This window comes from Amblyomma maculatum, chromosome 11, assembly GCF_055883805.1.
Source record: "Amblyomma maculatum isolate TAMU_Amacu chromosome 11, ASM5588380v1, whole genome shotgun sequence".
In the NCBI taxonomy this organism is placed as follows: Eukaryota; Metazoa; Arthropoda; class Arachnida; order Ixodida; family Ixodidae; genus Amblyomma; species Amblyomma maculatum.
The window spans coordinates 58,998,064-59,012,054 of NC_139354.1; the positions used below are offsets into that span (position 1 = coordinate 58,998,064).

At 46.7% G+C, this 13,991-nt stretch overlaps 1 protein-coding gene across 1 annotated transcript in view; it reads left to right on the forward strand.

Moving 5' to 3' along the window:
- LOC146173897 (acetylcholinesterase-like) overlaps positions 1–13,991 on the forward strand; it is a 41,514-nt gene that overhangs the window by 13,969 nt on the left and 13,554 nt on the right. The window contains exons 6-7 of the mRNA XM_084585292.1: positions 1,246–1,466; positions 11,954–12,300. Of these exons, the coding sequence (XP_084441418.1) occupies positions 1,246–1,466; positions 11,954–12,300 (568 nt within the window). The remainder of the gene's footprint in view (positions 1–1,245; positions 1,467–11,953; positions 12,301–13,991) is intronic.

Sequence of the window (13,991 nt, forward strand, 5' to 3'; positions counted from 1 at the left end):
TTAGGGAAAAAAACTAAAGAAGCTGTAATTGATAAAGTTGATGAAGTTGTTGCTGCTGCTGTGCCTCAATATGTGAGAAATTCGTCATCTAGGATCGAATTAGCACGAACAAATGAGGCCTCGGGGTATCATGTTGCAAAAAGCATTGCGCGATAACACCGACGTGATGTGCTGAGTACACAGTGGACAACGTTATTTGAGGTGAGTTTTCCCAGAGTTTTCATTACGTCAATGTTTATTGTCAAAGTGTAGTTTAAAGGTGTCGGATCGAGCTTCGATACACAATGCTCTATGGCATGAATAAATTGATTGTTGCGTTGAAAGAACGCGTGCATGTAGTGTTTCTTGGGTAGCGGTTAAGGATACAAAATGCTGAACGTTATGGGCACTATAGTAGCAATGACATCACATATTACGCAAGCGTTCGGAACTCACATCTGGAGTTTTCGCTCCATAGATGCACAGCACTGATATATGCCTAAAGACAAAACGACATCTGTTTTTTTTTTTTTTTTTTTTTTCTGATTAAGGAACCGTGGAAAAGAGAATAGAAATAAACAAAATAAAAGACATAAAAACTGAAGTGCGTCACATGCAGTGTCGGGAGGTGTATGGTAACTATGCGAACTAGGTAAATACTTCCTTCACACATTTTATTTTTGTTATGAAAGCTAATATGACGGCTCAAGAAATATGCGTATCTGCTCTATTAGACGGAGCTACGGTAAAGAGGTGAAGCCTGAAACCGTAATTTTAACCAGTTAATTCATTGAAAAGTGATATTTGCCAGGATTCTGTGGCAGTAAAATTTCGTAGGAAATTCACCACTACAGTTGTGTTGCACCATTGTTCACGAAGCACTGTTCCAAAGTGACGCACTGACTATTGCTGTGTCTGCGACATTTGAAATCGGGAGAATTTAATGAACGTTTAGATAATGTGAGCACCCCGTACGATGGCAACAGAAAACACAATGTGCTTTTTGGTGCTCTTTATTTGAAATAAGATTAGAGACTTTTTTACGCAATCTATAAAGTGTTTGCGGTTCTCGGGTACAATTCCGCTGCTTTCTAAGCCCTGGAATCCATGAATTTGTACTCAAAAACTGCTGCGCCAACTTTAGAATAGGAGGATTATGGTGGGCTTAAAGCGAAAGTGCCTTATCACCTAATGCCTGTTTCAAGCTCATATAGGGCCACTCTAAACCACTCCTTGTTGATGTACATAATTTCTATTTTTTTGCAGAAAGTCCGAAAAGACACGAGATGAAAAAGCCAGTAGTGGTAATCATTCTGTTGAAGGCGTTCATCTGTGCCGCGTACGACGTGGTACGCAACACGGGCCATGGGCCAGTAGGCGGTCGGAAAATTGAAATATTGGGTACTACCGTCGAGGAGTTCCGCGGCATACCATACGCGGAGCCCCCTGTTGGGGAGCTGCGCTTCAAGCCGCCGGTTCCAGCCAGGGTATGTACGTTTGGGTAAGATTTGGTGGCAGTTATTACGTATGATCTACTTGTTCCACTTAAATGTATGTATGCAGTCACAACTTTTCAGAGAACACTTTGCATTGTTCAGATTAGAGATAAAATTTTTTTTCAATACTTCATAATACTGAACTAATAAAATATCTGATTATTTTTGTGAATAATGCGTTCCTGATATTATAATGCGATACTGCTAGCGGCCCCATGTCCCAGAAACGGCGGTGTTGGTGTTGTGTCTCTATCGCCAAAATCAAAAGAAAGTAAAGAAACAATAAAAGTTTTCATCTGTCTTTTATGCTGTGGTCGGATGACGGAAAATTTTAGTAACCGTACAATCGAAGACAAAATCCGCTTAAGTTAGAACGGTTGGAGAATGAATTCTCAGTATGTAACAAATGTCCCAAGGAGCGAAAGGAAAGGTCAACAAGAGCATGACCTATGCGGTAATTATATGCTGCTGTAATACCTCACTGTATTCCCATTAAGTTTGTGGAAATATACAGCGCGAACAGAGACGACAGACGAGGAAGTAGACAACTCAAGCGCTGTTTCGCAATTCCTATTCCTATTCCTCTCAGGAATCATGTTGAAACTTTGTGAGTCCATTCCGCATGGCGCACTGGGCACAGACAGATTTAGGTGGGTGTAGCAGGTTTCGAGTGTCTTATTGAAGAACAAAACGGGCTGAGCGGGGCGCTTCAAAATCATAAATTACTGTGTGTATTTGGGAGTAGAACGAAATCAAGAAGGCAACGCTGCATGAAAGAGCACGGAACAAACTTTTAGAGAAGCCTGAGTTCGCAAGCCGAGATAACGTTTCGGCCAGGGAGCTTATCTTCCTGAGGGAAGCGCGATCATCACTGGCGGGATTTAAATACGCTTCTGCTACCGAAAAAGAAAAGCCAGGGATGTTTTAGGCAGGTAGAAAAGAGAGGGGGAGGGGGGCTTCACAATCATAAATGGCTGTGCGTATTTGGGAATATAACGAACTGACGAATGGCAACATTGCATAAGAGAGCCCTAAAAAATATTGAGAGGGAGCCTTAGTTTTCAAGCCGAGCCAACATTTCGACTGGGGAGCTTATCATCCTCTGTGCAGCGTGATCATCACTGACAGGATTTAAATGTGCTTCTGTTACCGAATAATAAAATTCAGGGAGGTTGGAGGGAGGTAGAGAAGGGCGAGGGGAGAGAGACAAGGCAAGGAGTGAATGAATGAATCCTTGCATATATATTTCCTCCTGAAACTGGTGAACCCGTGACCTGAACAATATATTAAAAAGCGGATGCAAGAGGCTAAACTATAATGCGAAGTAGATGATGAGTCAGTACCTAAAGCAAGTAAAATGCTGACACGCGTTTTTGTGAAAGAGGATAGCATTCCAAAACGGTCTGATAAGCAATACAGCTGCCAGCAAATAGTTAGCTTTCGGTAAGAGGGAAGGGAAAAACAAAATATAAACACGGCCAATTAAAACCCACCGGCCCCAGCCTGGCATTATCTAAAAAAAAGCTTGAAGGGGGAACCAAAGTAAGAAATGATATAAACAAAATATGCAAAAAACGTGGAGCCTATGCTATTGCGCGGGTTGGATGGAGAGGGCATAATAAACGCGGGCTGTAAGAAAACAATGCATTTACGATTTTGGAGATCGTCTCCCGGGCTAGTTATTGCACAGAGGGAATATATTGTTACGGGAGATATTCACAGTACTACAGTTGTCTACACCACTGAGGATGATCCCAGCACAGCACTAGCACAGCACAGCCCTCGTCTGCGTCTTCTTTTTCTGGGAGTCAGTCACACTTCTTTTTCGTCAGCACGGCCAGCGAATACCGCTCAGTAACACTACCCCCCTCGGGAAAAGCACAGTCCCGGTGCGTTCTACGTTTGTGAAACAGAACGTGCATGATAGGGCTTCAGGCGGGACACATGCACTATTTCAGAGGATGGCGCTCTGGACGAGGATTTCGGAGGCACAGATTCAACTTCGTATGTGACGTCTGTCACGGGGCGCACAACTCGGTAAGGGCCTGTGTAACGGGGCAAAAGTTTTTCACATAAGCCCACTCTGCGGCACGGGAGCCACAGCAAGACGAGTGATCCAGGAGTGTAGTGGACATCACGGTGGCGACTGTCGTACCGAAACTTTTGAGAGTCTTGGGATGCAGAGAGCCTGGCGTGAGCTATCCGGCGGGCATCATGAGCGCGGGCTACGGCATCACTGGCGTAAGCACTGGTGGTGTCTGCCGCGGGTAGTGAGGTGTCGAAGGGCAGTAACGGATGTCGGCCAAATAACAGATAAAATGGGGAGTATCCAGCGGTAGAATGGACAGATGAATTGTAGGCGAATGTCACAAAGGGTAGATGAACGTCCCAATCCCGGTGGTCGTCAGACACATACATGGACAGCATGTCTGTGAGGGTACGGTTTAGGCGTTCCGTGAGGCCGTTGGTCTGGGGGTGATAGGCTGTGGTGAATTTGTGGCGGACGGAGCACGAACGGAGAATTTCGTCAACCACTCGCGACAGAAAGCAACGGCCACGGTCAGTTAGTAGTTCACGAGGTGCACCATGATGTAGAATCACGTTTTCTAGGAGGAAGTCAGCGACGTCTGTGGCGCAGCTGGTCGGGATGGCTCTGGTAATAGCATACCGCGTGGCATAATCGGTGGCGACGGCGATCCATTTGTTCCCTGAGGTGGAAACTGGAAAGGGCCCAAGAAGATCAACACCTACACGGGAAAACGGGTCAGTCGGTATGGGGATTGGCTGCAAATGGCCCGAAGGCAAAATTGTAGGCTTCTTTCGACGCTGACACAATTCACATGCGGCAATGTATTGCTGGACGGAGCGGTAGAGCCCTGGCCAGTAGAAGCGTCGGCGCAGGCTGTCGTATGTGCGAGAGACACCCAGGTGGCCAGCCGTTGGAGCATCATGAAACTGGTCAAGGATGGTGGAACGCAGATGTTGAGGAACGACGAGCAAAAGGTCTGCGCCGTCTGGTCGCATATTGCGTCGGTATAGGGTGTTCTCGTGAAGTACATATAAGGCAAGAGATGGGTCAGGTCGGCCGCAGGTCAGACGGAGGATAATGGAATGGAGCAAAGGATCCAAGTGTTGTTCGTCGGCAATGTTAGAAAAGGCCGACACAGACAAGACACATGCGTCATCGTCAGAGTCGGTAGGACTTGGGGAGTCGACGGGATGACGAGACAAGCAGTCTGCATCTTGGTGAAGCCGGCCGGACTTGTACACAACGGAAAATGTATACTCTTGTAATCGAAGCGCCCAGCGCCCCAAACGGCCTGTAGGATCTTTGAGGGAGGAAAGCCAACACAAGGCATGATGGTCTGTTATAACAGTAAAATGCCGGCCAAACAAATAAGGGCGGAATTTCGTAATAGCCCAAACAAGTGCCAGGCACTCTCGCTCTGTGATAGAGTAATTTTGTTCGGACGTAGATAAGAGGCGGCTGGCATACGCAATCACCCTTGTGCGGCCGTGTTGTCGCTGGGCAAGTATAGCTCCAATGCCATGGCCACTTGCGTCGGTGCGGAGTTCAGTATTGGCAGATGGGTTGAAATGGGCCAAGACGGGTGGAGTTGTTAGAGCAGCAATAAGTTCCGAGAAAGCTGCAACTTGTTCAGGTCCCCAGGAGAATGAAACGTCTTTCTTTAGGAGATTGGTGAGAGGACGAGCTAGCGCGGCGAAATTCGGGACGAATCGCCGGAAATACGAACATAGGCCAATAAAGCTTCGAACATCGCTGGATGAACGTGGAGTGGGAAAATTTTTGACGGCACGAATCTTGTCGGGGTCAGGCTGAACGCCGGCAGCATTAACCAAGTGACCAAGGACTTTGATTTGTCGGTGACCAAAGCTGCACTTTTTGGAGTTTAGTTGCAGTCCCGCGCGGCGAAAAAGCGTTAGGATTGTAGAAAGGCGACGGAGATGGCTTTCAAATGTAGACGAGAAAACTATTACATCGTCAAGATAACACAAACAAGTGGTCCACTTGAAGCCTCGGAGCAAAGAGTCCATCATGCGTTCGAAGGTTGCTGGGGCATTGCAAAGGCCAAAAGGCATGACTTTGAATTGATAAAGGCCGTCAGGGGTGATGAACGCTGTTTTTTCACGGTCTCTCTCGTCGACAGAGATCTGCCAGTAGCCAGAACGAAGGTCGATGGACGAAAAGTAGCTGGCTCCGTGCAAAGTATCAAGAGCGTCGTCAATACGCGGAAGCGGATACGCATCTTTTCTGGTTATCTTATTTAAATGACGATAGTCAACGCACAATCTCCAACTGTTATCTTTCTTTTTGACCAACACAACAGGGGATGCCCAGGGGCTACTGGAAGGCTCAATTATGTCGTTCGCCAACATTTTGTCGACCTCTGTTTGGATGACGCGTCGCTCGGCAAGCGAAACACGATAGGGCCGCCTGTGAATAGGACTGGCGTCACCGGTGTCAATGCGGTGACTGACAACTGTGGTTTGACCCAATGGGCGGGTACCGAAGTCAAAAAGGTCACTGTAGGTGAGCAAAAGCTGTTTTAACTCTGCGGCGAATTCAGGCTGGAGATCAGCTGCAATCATGCTTTTAACAGGATCAGGGCGCGATGTAGAGGACGAGGACGAGGGAGGGGTTGTAGGGACGGCATTTGGATTGTCTGTAGTAAGAGCTGAAATGGCACAATCGGTCATCGGCGACAGCTCTGCTAGTGAAATTCCCTCGGGCAGAACTTGAGTTGATAAGCTGAAGTTAAGGACCGGGAGAGTGGCACGGTTCTGGGAGATATGCACAATCAGATGAGGAAGGGTGACGTGCCGCTGCAAGATGACATCAGTAATGGGACACGCGAGATAGTCGCCGTCTGGGACGGGTGGGAATGGTGACATAGGGATGTAGACGGCAGCTTCAGGAGGAAGGCGGCAAAACTGTGCTGATCGAAGGCGGGGTGAGCAGAAGGGGTCTTCAGAGCAGAGCGGAAGGTCCAAGCGAAGTAGGCCGGTAGAGCAGTCAATGAGGGCAGAGTGGGCTGTTAAAAAGTCAATGCCAAGGATAACGTCGTGCGGGCATTCTTGGAGGACGGTGAACAACACTGGAGCATGACGACCACCAATGGTAACTCGTGCTGTGCACATGCCAACCACGGCGGCAGGGCTTCCATTGGCGACGCGAACTGTGGGCGAGACGGCTGGAGTAAGAACTTTTTTGAGGCGACGGCGAAATGAGGAGCTGAGAACGGACAGTTGGGCGCCGGTATCAATGAGAGCAGAAACGGGAACACCATCCACAAGGACGTCGATGCGATTATTTTGTAGGGCAGGGGTCAGCAGAGGTTTTTCAGTCCGGGTCACAAATGCAGCGTCACCTCCGGGAGCTGCATTGGCTAGTTTTCCGGTATGTGGCTGGAATAGGACGGGGACAAACGGCGGCGAGGAAGAGGAGAACGCGAGCGTCGGGTCTGCGGGGATGGTGAACGGTTGGCAGCACGAGAAGGGACACCGGGGTCAACAGTGGTCTGGTCGGGGCGAGGTGGGTTGTAGCGAGGGGCATTGTTTCCGCGGCGGTCGACGTAGGTGAATTGACGAGATGGCGTATACCAACGGCTACGGCAGTGACGGGAAATGTGGCCAACGCGGGAGCAAGTAAAGCAGATGGGACGATTGTCATGGGTACGCCATTAATTCGGATTGCGGTACCGATATCGGGGCGAGAAACCGGTGGTGGGTGAGGCAGCTGCAATCACTGGAGGGGCAGGTCCTGAATCCACGGTGTCGGTGCGGCAGGTAGAAGGGAGACCCATATTGGCCACCTCTTGGCGAACAACAGCCTGAATGAGGGATATTGTAGCCAAGGTGTTGTCGGGGGTATGCGAGAGTGAAGCTGCAGGAGTCATTGCCTCGAGCTCTTGGCGGACGATGCGGGTCAAAGTAGTGTCATTAGTTGGCGGTCGAGGAGGCGGAAGATCGACACAGGAAGAGCTGGCAGCCGTGTTCGGTAGCCGGTCGAAACGATGAGATATTCGCCTCTGTTTAGCTTGTTCGAAACGTCGGCACACTTGTAGTACAGAGTCCACGGTGGAACAATCCCTACATAAAAGGAGGTTGAAAGCATCATCGGCAATGCCTTTTACTATGTGGCCGACTTTATCCTCCTCAGGCATGGCGTGGTCGACTTTGCGGCACAGGGAGAGGACGTCCTGTATATAAGTGATGTAAGACTCAGTAGACGTTTGCGCGCGAGAAGCGAGCGCCTTTTTGGCGGCAAGGTGGCGGCCAATGGGCTTTCCGAAGAGGTCATGGAGTTTCTGCTTACAGATGTCCCACGATGTGAGGTCCTCTTCATGGGTCTCAAACCACACCCGCGCTGTCCCAGTCAGGTAAAAGATGATATTAGCGAGCATAAGTGTGGGATCCCACCTGTTGTGCTTGCTGACTCGTTCGTACAGGGCCAGCCAGTCGTCGACGTCAACGTCGTCGGTCCCACAGAAGGTTCCGGGGTCACGGGGATGGGCCATGACGACAGCAGGTGCGGCGGCAGCAGATGTTGCGGCGTCAGTAGTCATAGTGGTGGTAACGATGCGTCGGCCGCTGCGGAGATCCAGCTTGTGATGGGGATCGAAAGATTCACCTCCACCAAGAGATGTTACGGGAGATATTCACAGTACTACAGTTGTCTACACCACTGAAGATGATCCCAGCACAGCACTAGCACAGCACAGCCCTCGTCTGCGTCTTCTTCTTCTGGGAGTCAGTCACACTTCTTTTTCGTCAGCACGGCCAGCGAATACCGCTCAGTAACAATATTTAGTGCATTCTAATGTTCCTTTCGAGATATTTATCCCTGCTGGCTCTAAAGGTTCTAAATTTGTGGCTTAATAATGCTGCCCTTAATTTTCTCCACCTCGAATATTTAAAACCCTGACTGGAAGATAAATATATATCTTGGTCAAACTTGCAGTCGCTCTGATTCAAATGCTGGGAAATGGCTTTTGCAAAGTTTTTGCCGGTGTCTTCACGATGACCGCTCAACCTTGTGTTCTTTGATTGCTCTGTCTCTCCAATATATTGTTTATGACAAAAGGAGCTTTCCAGAGGGTAGATAGGATTTGACGATGTACAATTAAAGCATCATTTTATGTGAAAAGTGAAACCGCTTGAAGTACTTTTGAACGTGGTATCTTTTTGTAAATGATTGCACGTCTCAAATATGGGCTAAGAACGGAGATGTAGTGTGGATGCTTGCTGTCGAGTTTAGAAGACACTATAATATTCTGAAGGTTGTGTAATGTGTGCGATACCCTTGGTGCCTCCAGAAATGTTTAAGGGGGGGTTCGTTGTTTGCATAGAGCAATATTTCTGCAGAATGTTCTTTATGCTTGCAAGGGCATTGGACTATTCATTTAGGAAGAAACGATAGAGTTCAGTGTTGGCTTTTGGTCATATTGAGGGCAATATTAGGAAAATATGCAGAAGACTAAGCTAATGTTCAACTGCCTCGGGAAGGTACAGCAGTTTACATTAGGTAGCGAACTACTGGAAGTAGTGGGCGAATATGTCTATTTAGGACAGGTAGTAACCACAGATCCGGACCATGAAAAAGAAATAACAAAAAGAATAAGGTTGGGATGGAACGCATTTGGCAAGCACTCGCAGATTATGACTAGCAGCTTACCGGTATCGCTCAAGAGGAAAGTATACAACAGTTGCATATCTTACCTATACTCACCACCTATGGGGCTGAAACGTGGAGGCTAACCAAGAGAGTTGTACTTAAGCTGAGGACAACCCAGAGGGCTATGGAACGAAAATTGGTAGGGGTAACATTAAGAGATAGGAAGCGTGCAGAGTGGGTCAGAGAAATAACTCAAGTTACCGGCATTCTAGTGGAAATTAAGAAGAAGTAATAGGCATGGACAGGACATGTAGTGCGAAGAGAGGATAACCGACGGTCGCTTAGGGTAACAAACTGGATTCCAAGGGAAGGAAAGCGTAGCAGGGGGCGGCAGAAAGTTAGGTGGGCGGATGAGATTAAGAAGTTCGTAGGGGTCAAGTGGATGCAGCTAGCACAGAACCGGGTTAAGTGGAGAAATATGGGAGAGGCATTCGCCCTGCACTGGGTATAGTCCGGCTGATGATGATGATGATGATGATTAGGAAAACCAAAGGCACACTTTCTTCGAATTCTTGTTGCCTTCAATTCTTGTAGTTGGCTCAAATAATCGTCATCGTCGCTACATATTCTCATCAACGCCTGCCCTCAAAACATTTGGATGCGGTATGATGAACTCTAGATATTGTTTCTGATCTATTGGTTTTTTGTAAGAGGATGTTTCATGTTTTCCATTTTTCACAGGCATTGTGGTGTCGAGAAAATTGTCTTTCAGTTTCGAAGACTGAGAAGTAAATGTAATGCTACTCTGATTAATATTAAAATTATAGACAAAAGATTGGCGTGATTCTAATTCATGCTGTCATATCATGAACAGGTCATTATAGTAAGGGCATATGAGTGTTTTTTTCCGAGCATGAAGTTAGTACTTGTGACTAGAGAACTACCGTGAATATATTCGAGTTAGTTGGCTTGAACGGAGAGCCTGAATATCTGCATATATTAAGATTGATCAAACTCGAATAACTTAAATCAGGACTAGTTTATTCAGGGATATATCGACTCATCCAGAGTGGGGGTCATTAGTTTTACTTGAGAGAGGGCGTCACTATCTTTTTTGATAGAAATATTAGTTTAGACTACCATGACATAAAGTGCCGACCCTAACAAGTGTACAGTCATCGTTAAGGTAGGTCATGGTATAATTAACCCCAGTTATTCAGAAAAACTGAGGTGTGCCCTACACAAATGAAGGAAGCTGGGTGTGGAGGACTGGTAAGTTGTTTTTCCGGAATATTTGCAAGTTTTGCTTTCAGCGTTTTATTATTCAGTTTACGTTAGGTAGCGAAGCACGGGAAGTAGTAGGCGACTATGTCTACTTAGGACAGCTAATAACCGCAGGTCCCCATCACGGAAGGTAAATAACAATGGAAGTAAGGTTGGGATTTTGCGTATTTAGCAAGCATTCCCAGGTTATGACTAGCAGCTTGCCGGTGTCGCTCTAGAGGAAAGTATACAACAGTTCCACCTTACCTGTACTTAAGTATGGGGCTTAAACGTGGAGGCTAGCCAAAAGGGTTCTACTCAAGTTGAGGACAACGCAGAGGGCTATGGAAAGAAAAATGATAGGGATAGCGTTGAGAGATCGGAAAGTGAGAGAAATAAACCAGGTCACGAACATTCCAGTGGAAATCAAGAAGAATAAATGGGCATGGGCAGGCAATGTAGTGCGAAGAAAGGATAACCGTTGGTCGCTTAGGGTAACAAACTGGATATCAAGGGGTGAAAAGTGTAATTGGGGCGGCAGAAAGTTAGATGGACGGCTGAGGTTAAGAAGTTTGCAGGGGTCAAGTGGATGCAGCCAGTACAGATCTACGCGTTCTCCGCTAGACAGCAACTCAAGTATCGCATAACCCTATATCGCTTCACCAAAGATATGCATGCTGTCCGCTCACAACCATTTTTCTGCCCGCCATAGCGAATGCCTTAGCTAACAGCAAACCCTCTTCAAAAATAAGACCGGATTAATTGGAGGAATATGGGAGATGCCTTCGCCCTGCAGTCGATATATTCAGGCGGATGATGATGATGATGGTTCGAAATATTCGGTTTTAGCGGTATGTCTGTGGTAAAAAAACGCTTCTTCGGAAACCTCGTGGACCTTGCCCAGAAGGTAAAATAGACCTGCTTGTTAGTTTGAAGGCTTGAGAAATTTTCAAACATGCTTCTCCCTTATCACGTTTTTCCTTGGTTCCAGCTTGAATGATTTTCCTGTGAACATGCCACGCTTTGCTGGTATCCTATAGATAAACTATAGATAACTGTTCCCGGCAGCTTTATTGCTTACCAACCCCTTTTGAAATTACTGTTTTCTGTAAAGAAACACTTATCAGCCTGGAGCCAGCCTCAGGTGCTGACTCATCATCTAGCTTACATTGTAGTTTTTCTTGTTGTTTTCGCTTTAATGTTGTTTTTTTTTTTTCAGGTCGCGGGATCACCGGTTTAGGGCGTAGAGGTTCATACCCGGGAAAGAGCCCCCCACATTTTTTCGGTTCTTGCACCCTGCTTCCCTCCCTGGAATTTCTTCCTCGGGAGCAAAAGCGTATTTAAACCCCGTTAATCATGATCGCGGTGCCCGGACGCAGACAATCCCTTTGTCGAAACTCTATCTCTGATTGCGAACTGAGGCTCCCCCTCAACGGTTGTGCAGTGCTCTTTCATATGTGTATTTCTGTGCTGCATAAAATCTATAAATAGTTGTAATTTTTTAAAGCTCATTGAATGTTCAATAATCACTATCTCAGTTTTACCTCCGTTGCTTTCATTTCCCTCTTGCTCATGAAAGACGTGGCAGACTACGCTGAACGCCACTAATCGCCGGAGCGCATGCCCACAGCCTATGGATGTACTGCCCCTTTCCGGTTTCGTGGAGTATGGAGAGGACTGCCTACATCTGAATATATGGGTCCACGAGGAAAGTGCACAGGCTCCAGTGCTGGTCTGGATCCATGGGGGTGGCTTCACATACGACTCAGCCTCTTCTGACATTTACACGGGCGACGTAATCGCCGCCAAGACTGGCATCGTCGTGGTGTCCATGAACTACCGGCTAGGAATTCTAGGGTTTCTGAACACCAACAGCTCAGAGTCGCCAGGGAATATGGGACATCTGGACCAGAGCCTAGCATTGAAGTAAGCGTTCCCTACATTCAGTTAATCTGGAAGCAATGAAACATTTCGTTTTCTGCGAAATGCGACCGCGGTTTGTAGTTATGATGTCTCTTCCAACCCGTTTAACCCTTCTAGGTGGCCGCTGGTACCTGGGGTGACAGAAAAATACGGGCCGCAGATAATGTTTAGGCTCGTATCGGAAAACATTCAATAGCTTATTCTTAGTACATGTCTAAAGTAGCGATCAAATGTATGTTTGTAGCAGCGATCGTTTGTTTGCGTAATGGAGCGAGTTTTCCTACAGCCTCACAAATGTGCTTGCAAAGGCTACGTAAACAAGTTGGCAGAACCTTGAAAAATTGAACGTCGCTGTGTAAACGGCTTCAAGAACCTGCGCCGAATCGATGGCCGTATAATATTTTGTATTCAGGAATGTGGTTGGCTCAACCCCACTGGCTTTCTAACTTCTAAATTATTTCTCCAGGCCTTTCGCTCATGTCATCTGGGGCGAAATGTTCGGAAGAGCACGTGCATTGACCTTTTTAGTCTCTCAATAAAACAAACAAGCTCAAGGCACTGAAATATTCTTTTTATGTAAAATTCATTTGTTTGTTTTTTTAATACATCTTGTGGCTACTGCATATTGCTTCAAAGGCTAAACGTGAGAATCAACATAATGTTTGCGTCTTGCTTGAGAAATCGCAGGTCCAAATTGGGGATTATGTCGGCATTACCCCAATAATCATATCCATACCATCAATCAGGTCATATAAAAATGCTCGGAATATAACCAGCCCTTATACATAGCATTCATTGATTACGAAAAAGCCTTTGACTCAGTTGAAACCTCGGTGGTGATGCAGGCATTGCGAAATCAGGGGGTAGACGAGCCGTACATGAAAGTGCGGGAGATATATATAGTGGCTGCACAGCAACCATAGTTCTGCATAAAGAAAGTAACAAAATTCCCATAAAGAAAGGTGTTAGGCAAGGAGACACAATCACCCCAGTACTATTCACAGCTTGCTTAGAGGAAGTATTCAGAGACTTGAAATGGGAGCAGTTAGGGATAAGGGTAGATGGAGAATACCTCAGTAATCTGCGATTTGCTGATGACATTGCCTTGCTAAGCAACTCGGGGAATGAACTGCGAATAATGATTGATGATCTAGACAGAAAAAGTATAAAGGTAGGCTTGGAAATCAATATGCAGAAGACTAAGGTAATGTTCAACAGCCTCGGGAAGAAACAACAGTTGTCATTTGGTAGCGAAGTACTGGAAGTAGTAGACGAAAATGTCTACTTAGGACAGGTAGTAACTGCAGATCCGGACCATGAAAAGGAAATAACAAGAAGAATAAGATTGGGATGGAGCGCATTTGGCAAGCACTCGCAGAATATGACTAGCAGCTTACCGGTATCGCTCAAGATGAAAGTATACAACAGTTGCATATTACCTCTACTCATCTATGGGGCTGAAACATGGAGGCTAACGAAGAGAGTTCTACATTAGTTGAGGATAACCCAGAGGGCTATGGAACGAAAAATGGTAGGGGTAACATTGAGATAGGAAGCGTGCAGAGTGGGTCAGAGAAATAACTCAAGTTACCGACTTTCTAGCGGAAATTAAGAAGAAGCAATGGGCACGGGCAGGACATGTAGTGCGACGAGAGGATAACCGATGGTCGCTTAGGGTAACAACCTGGATTCCA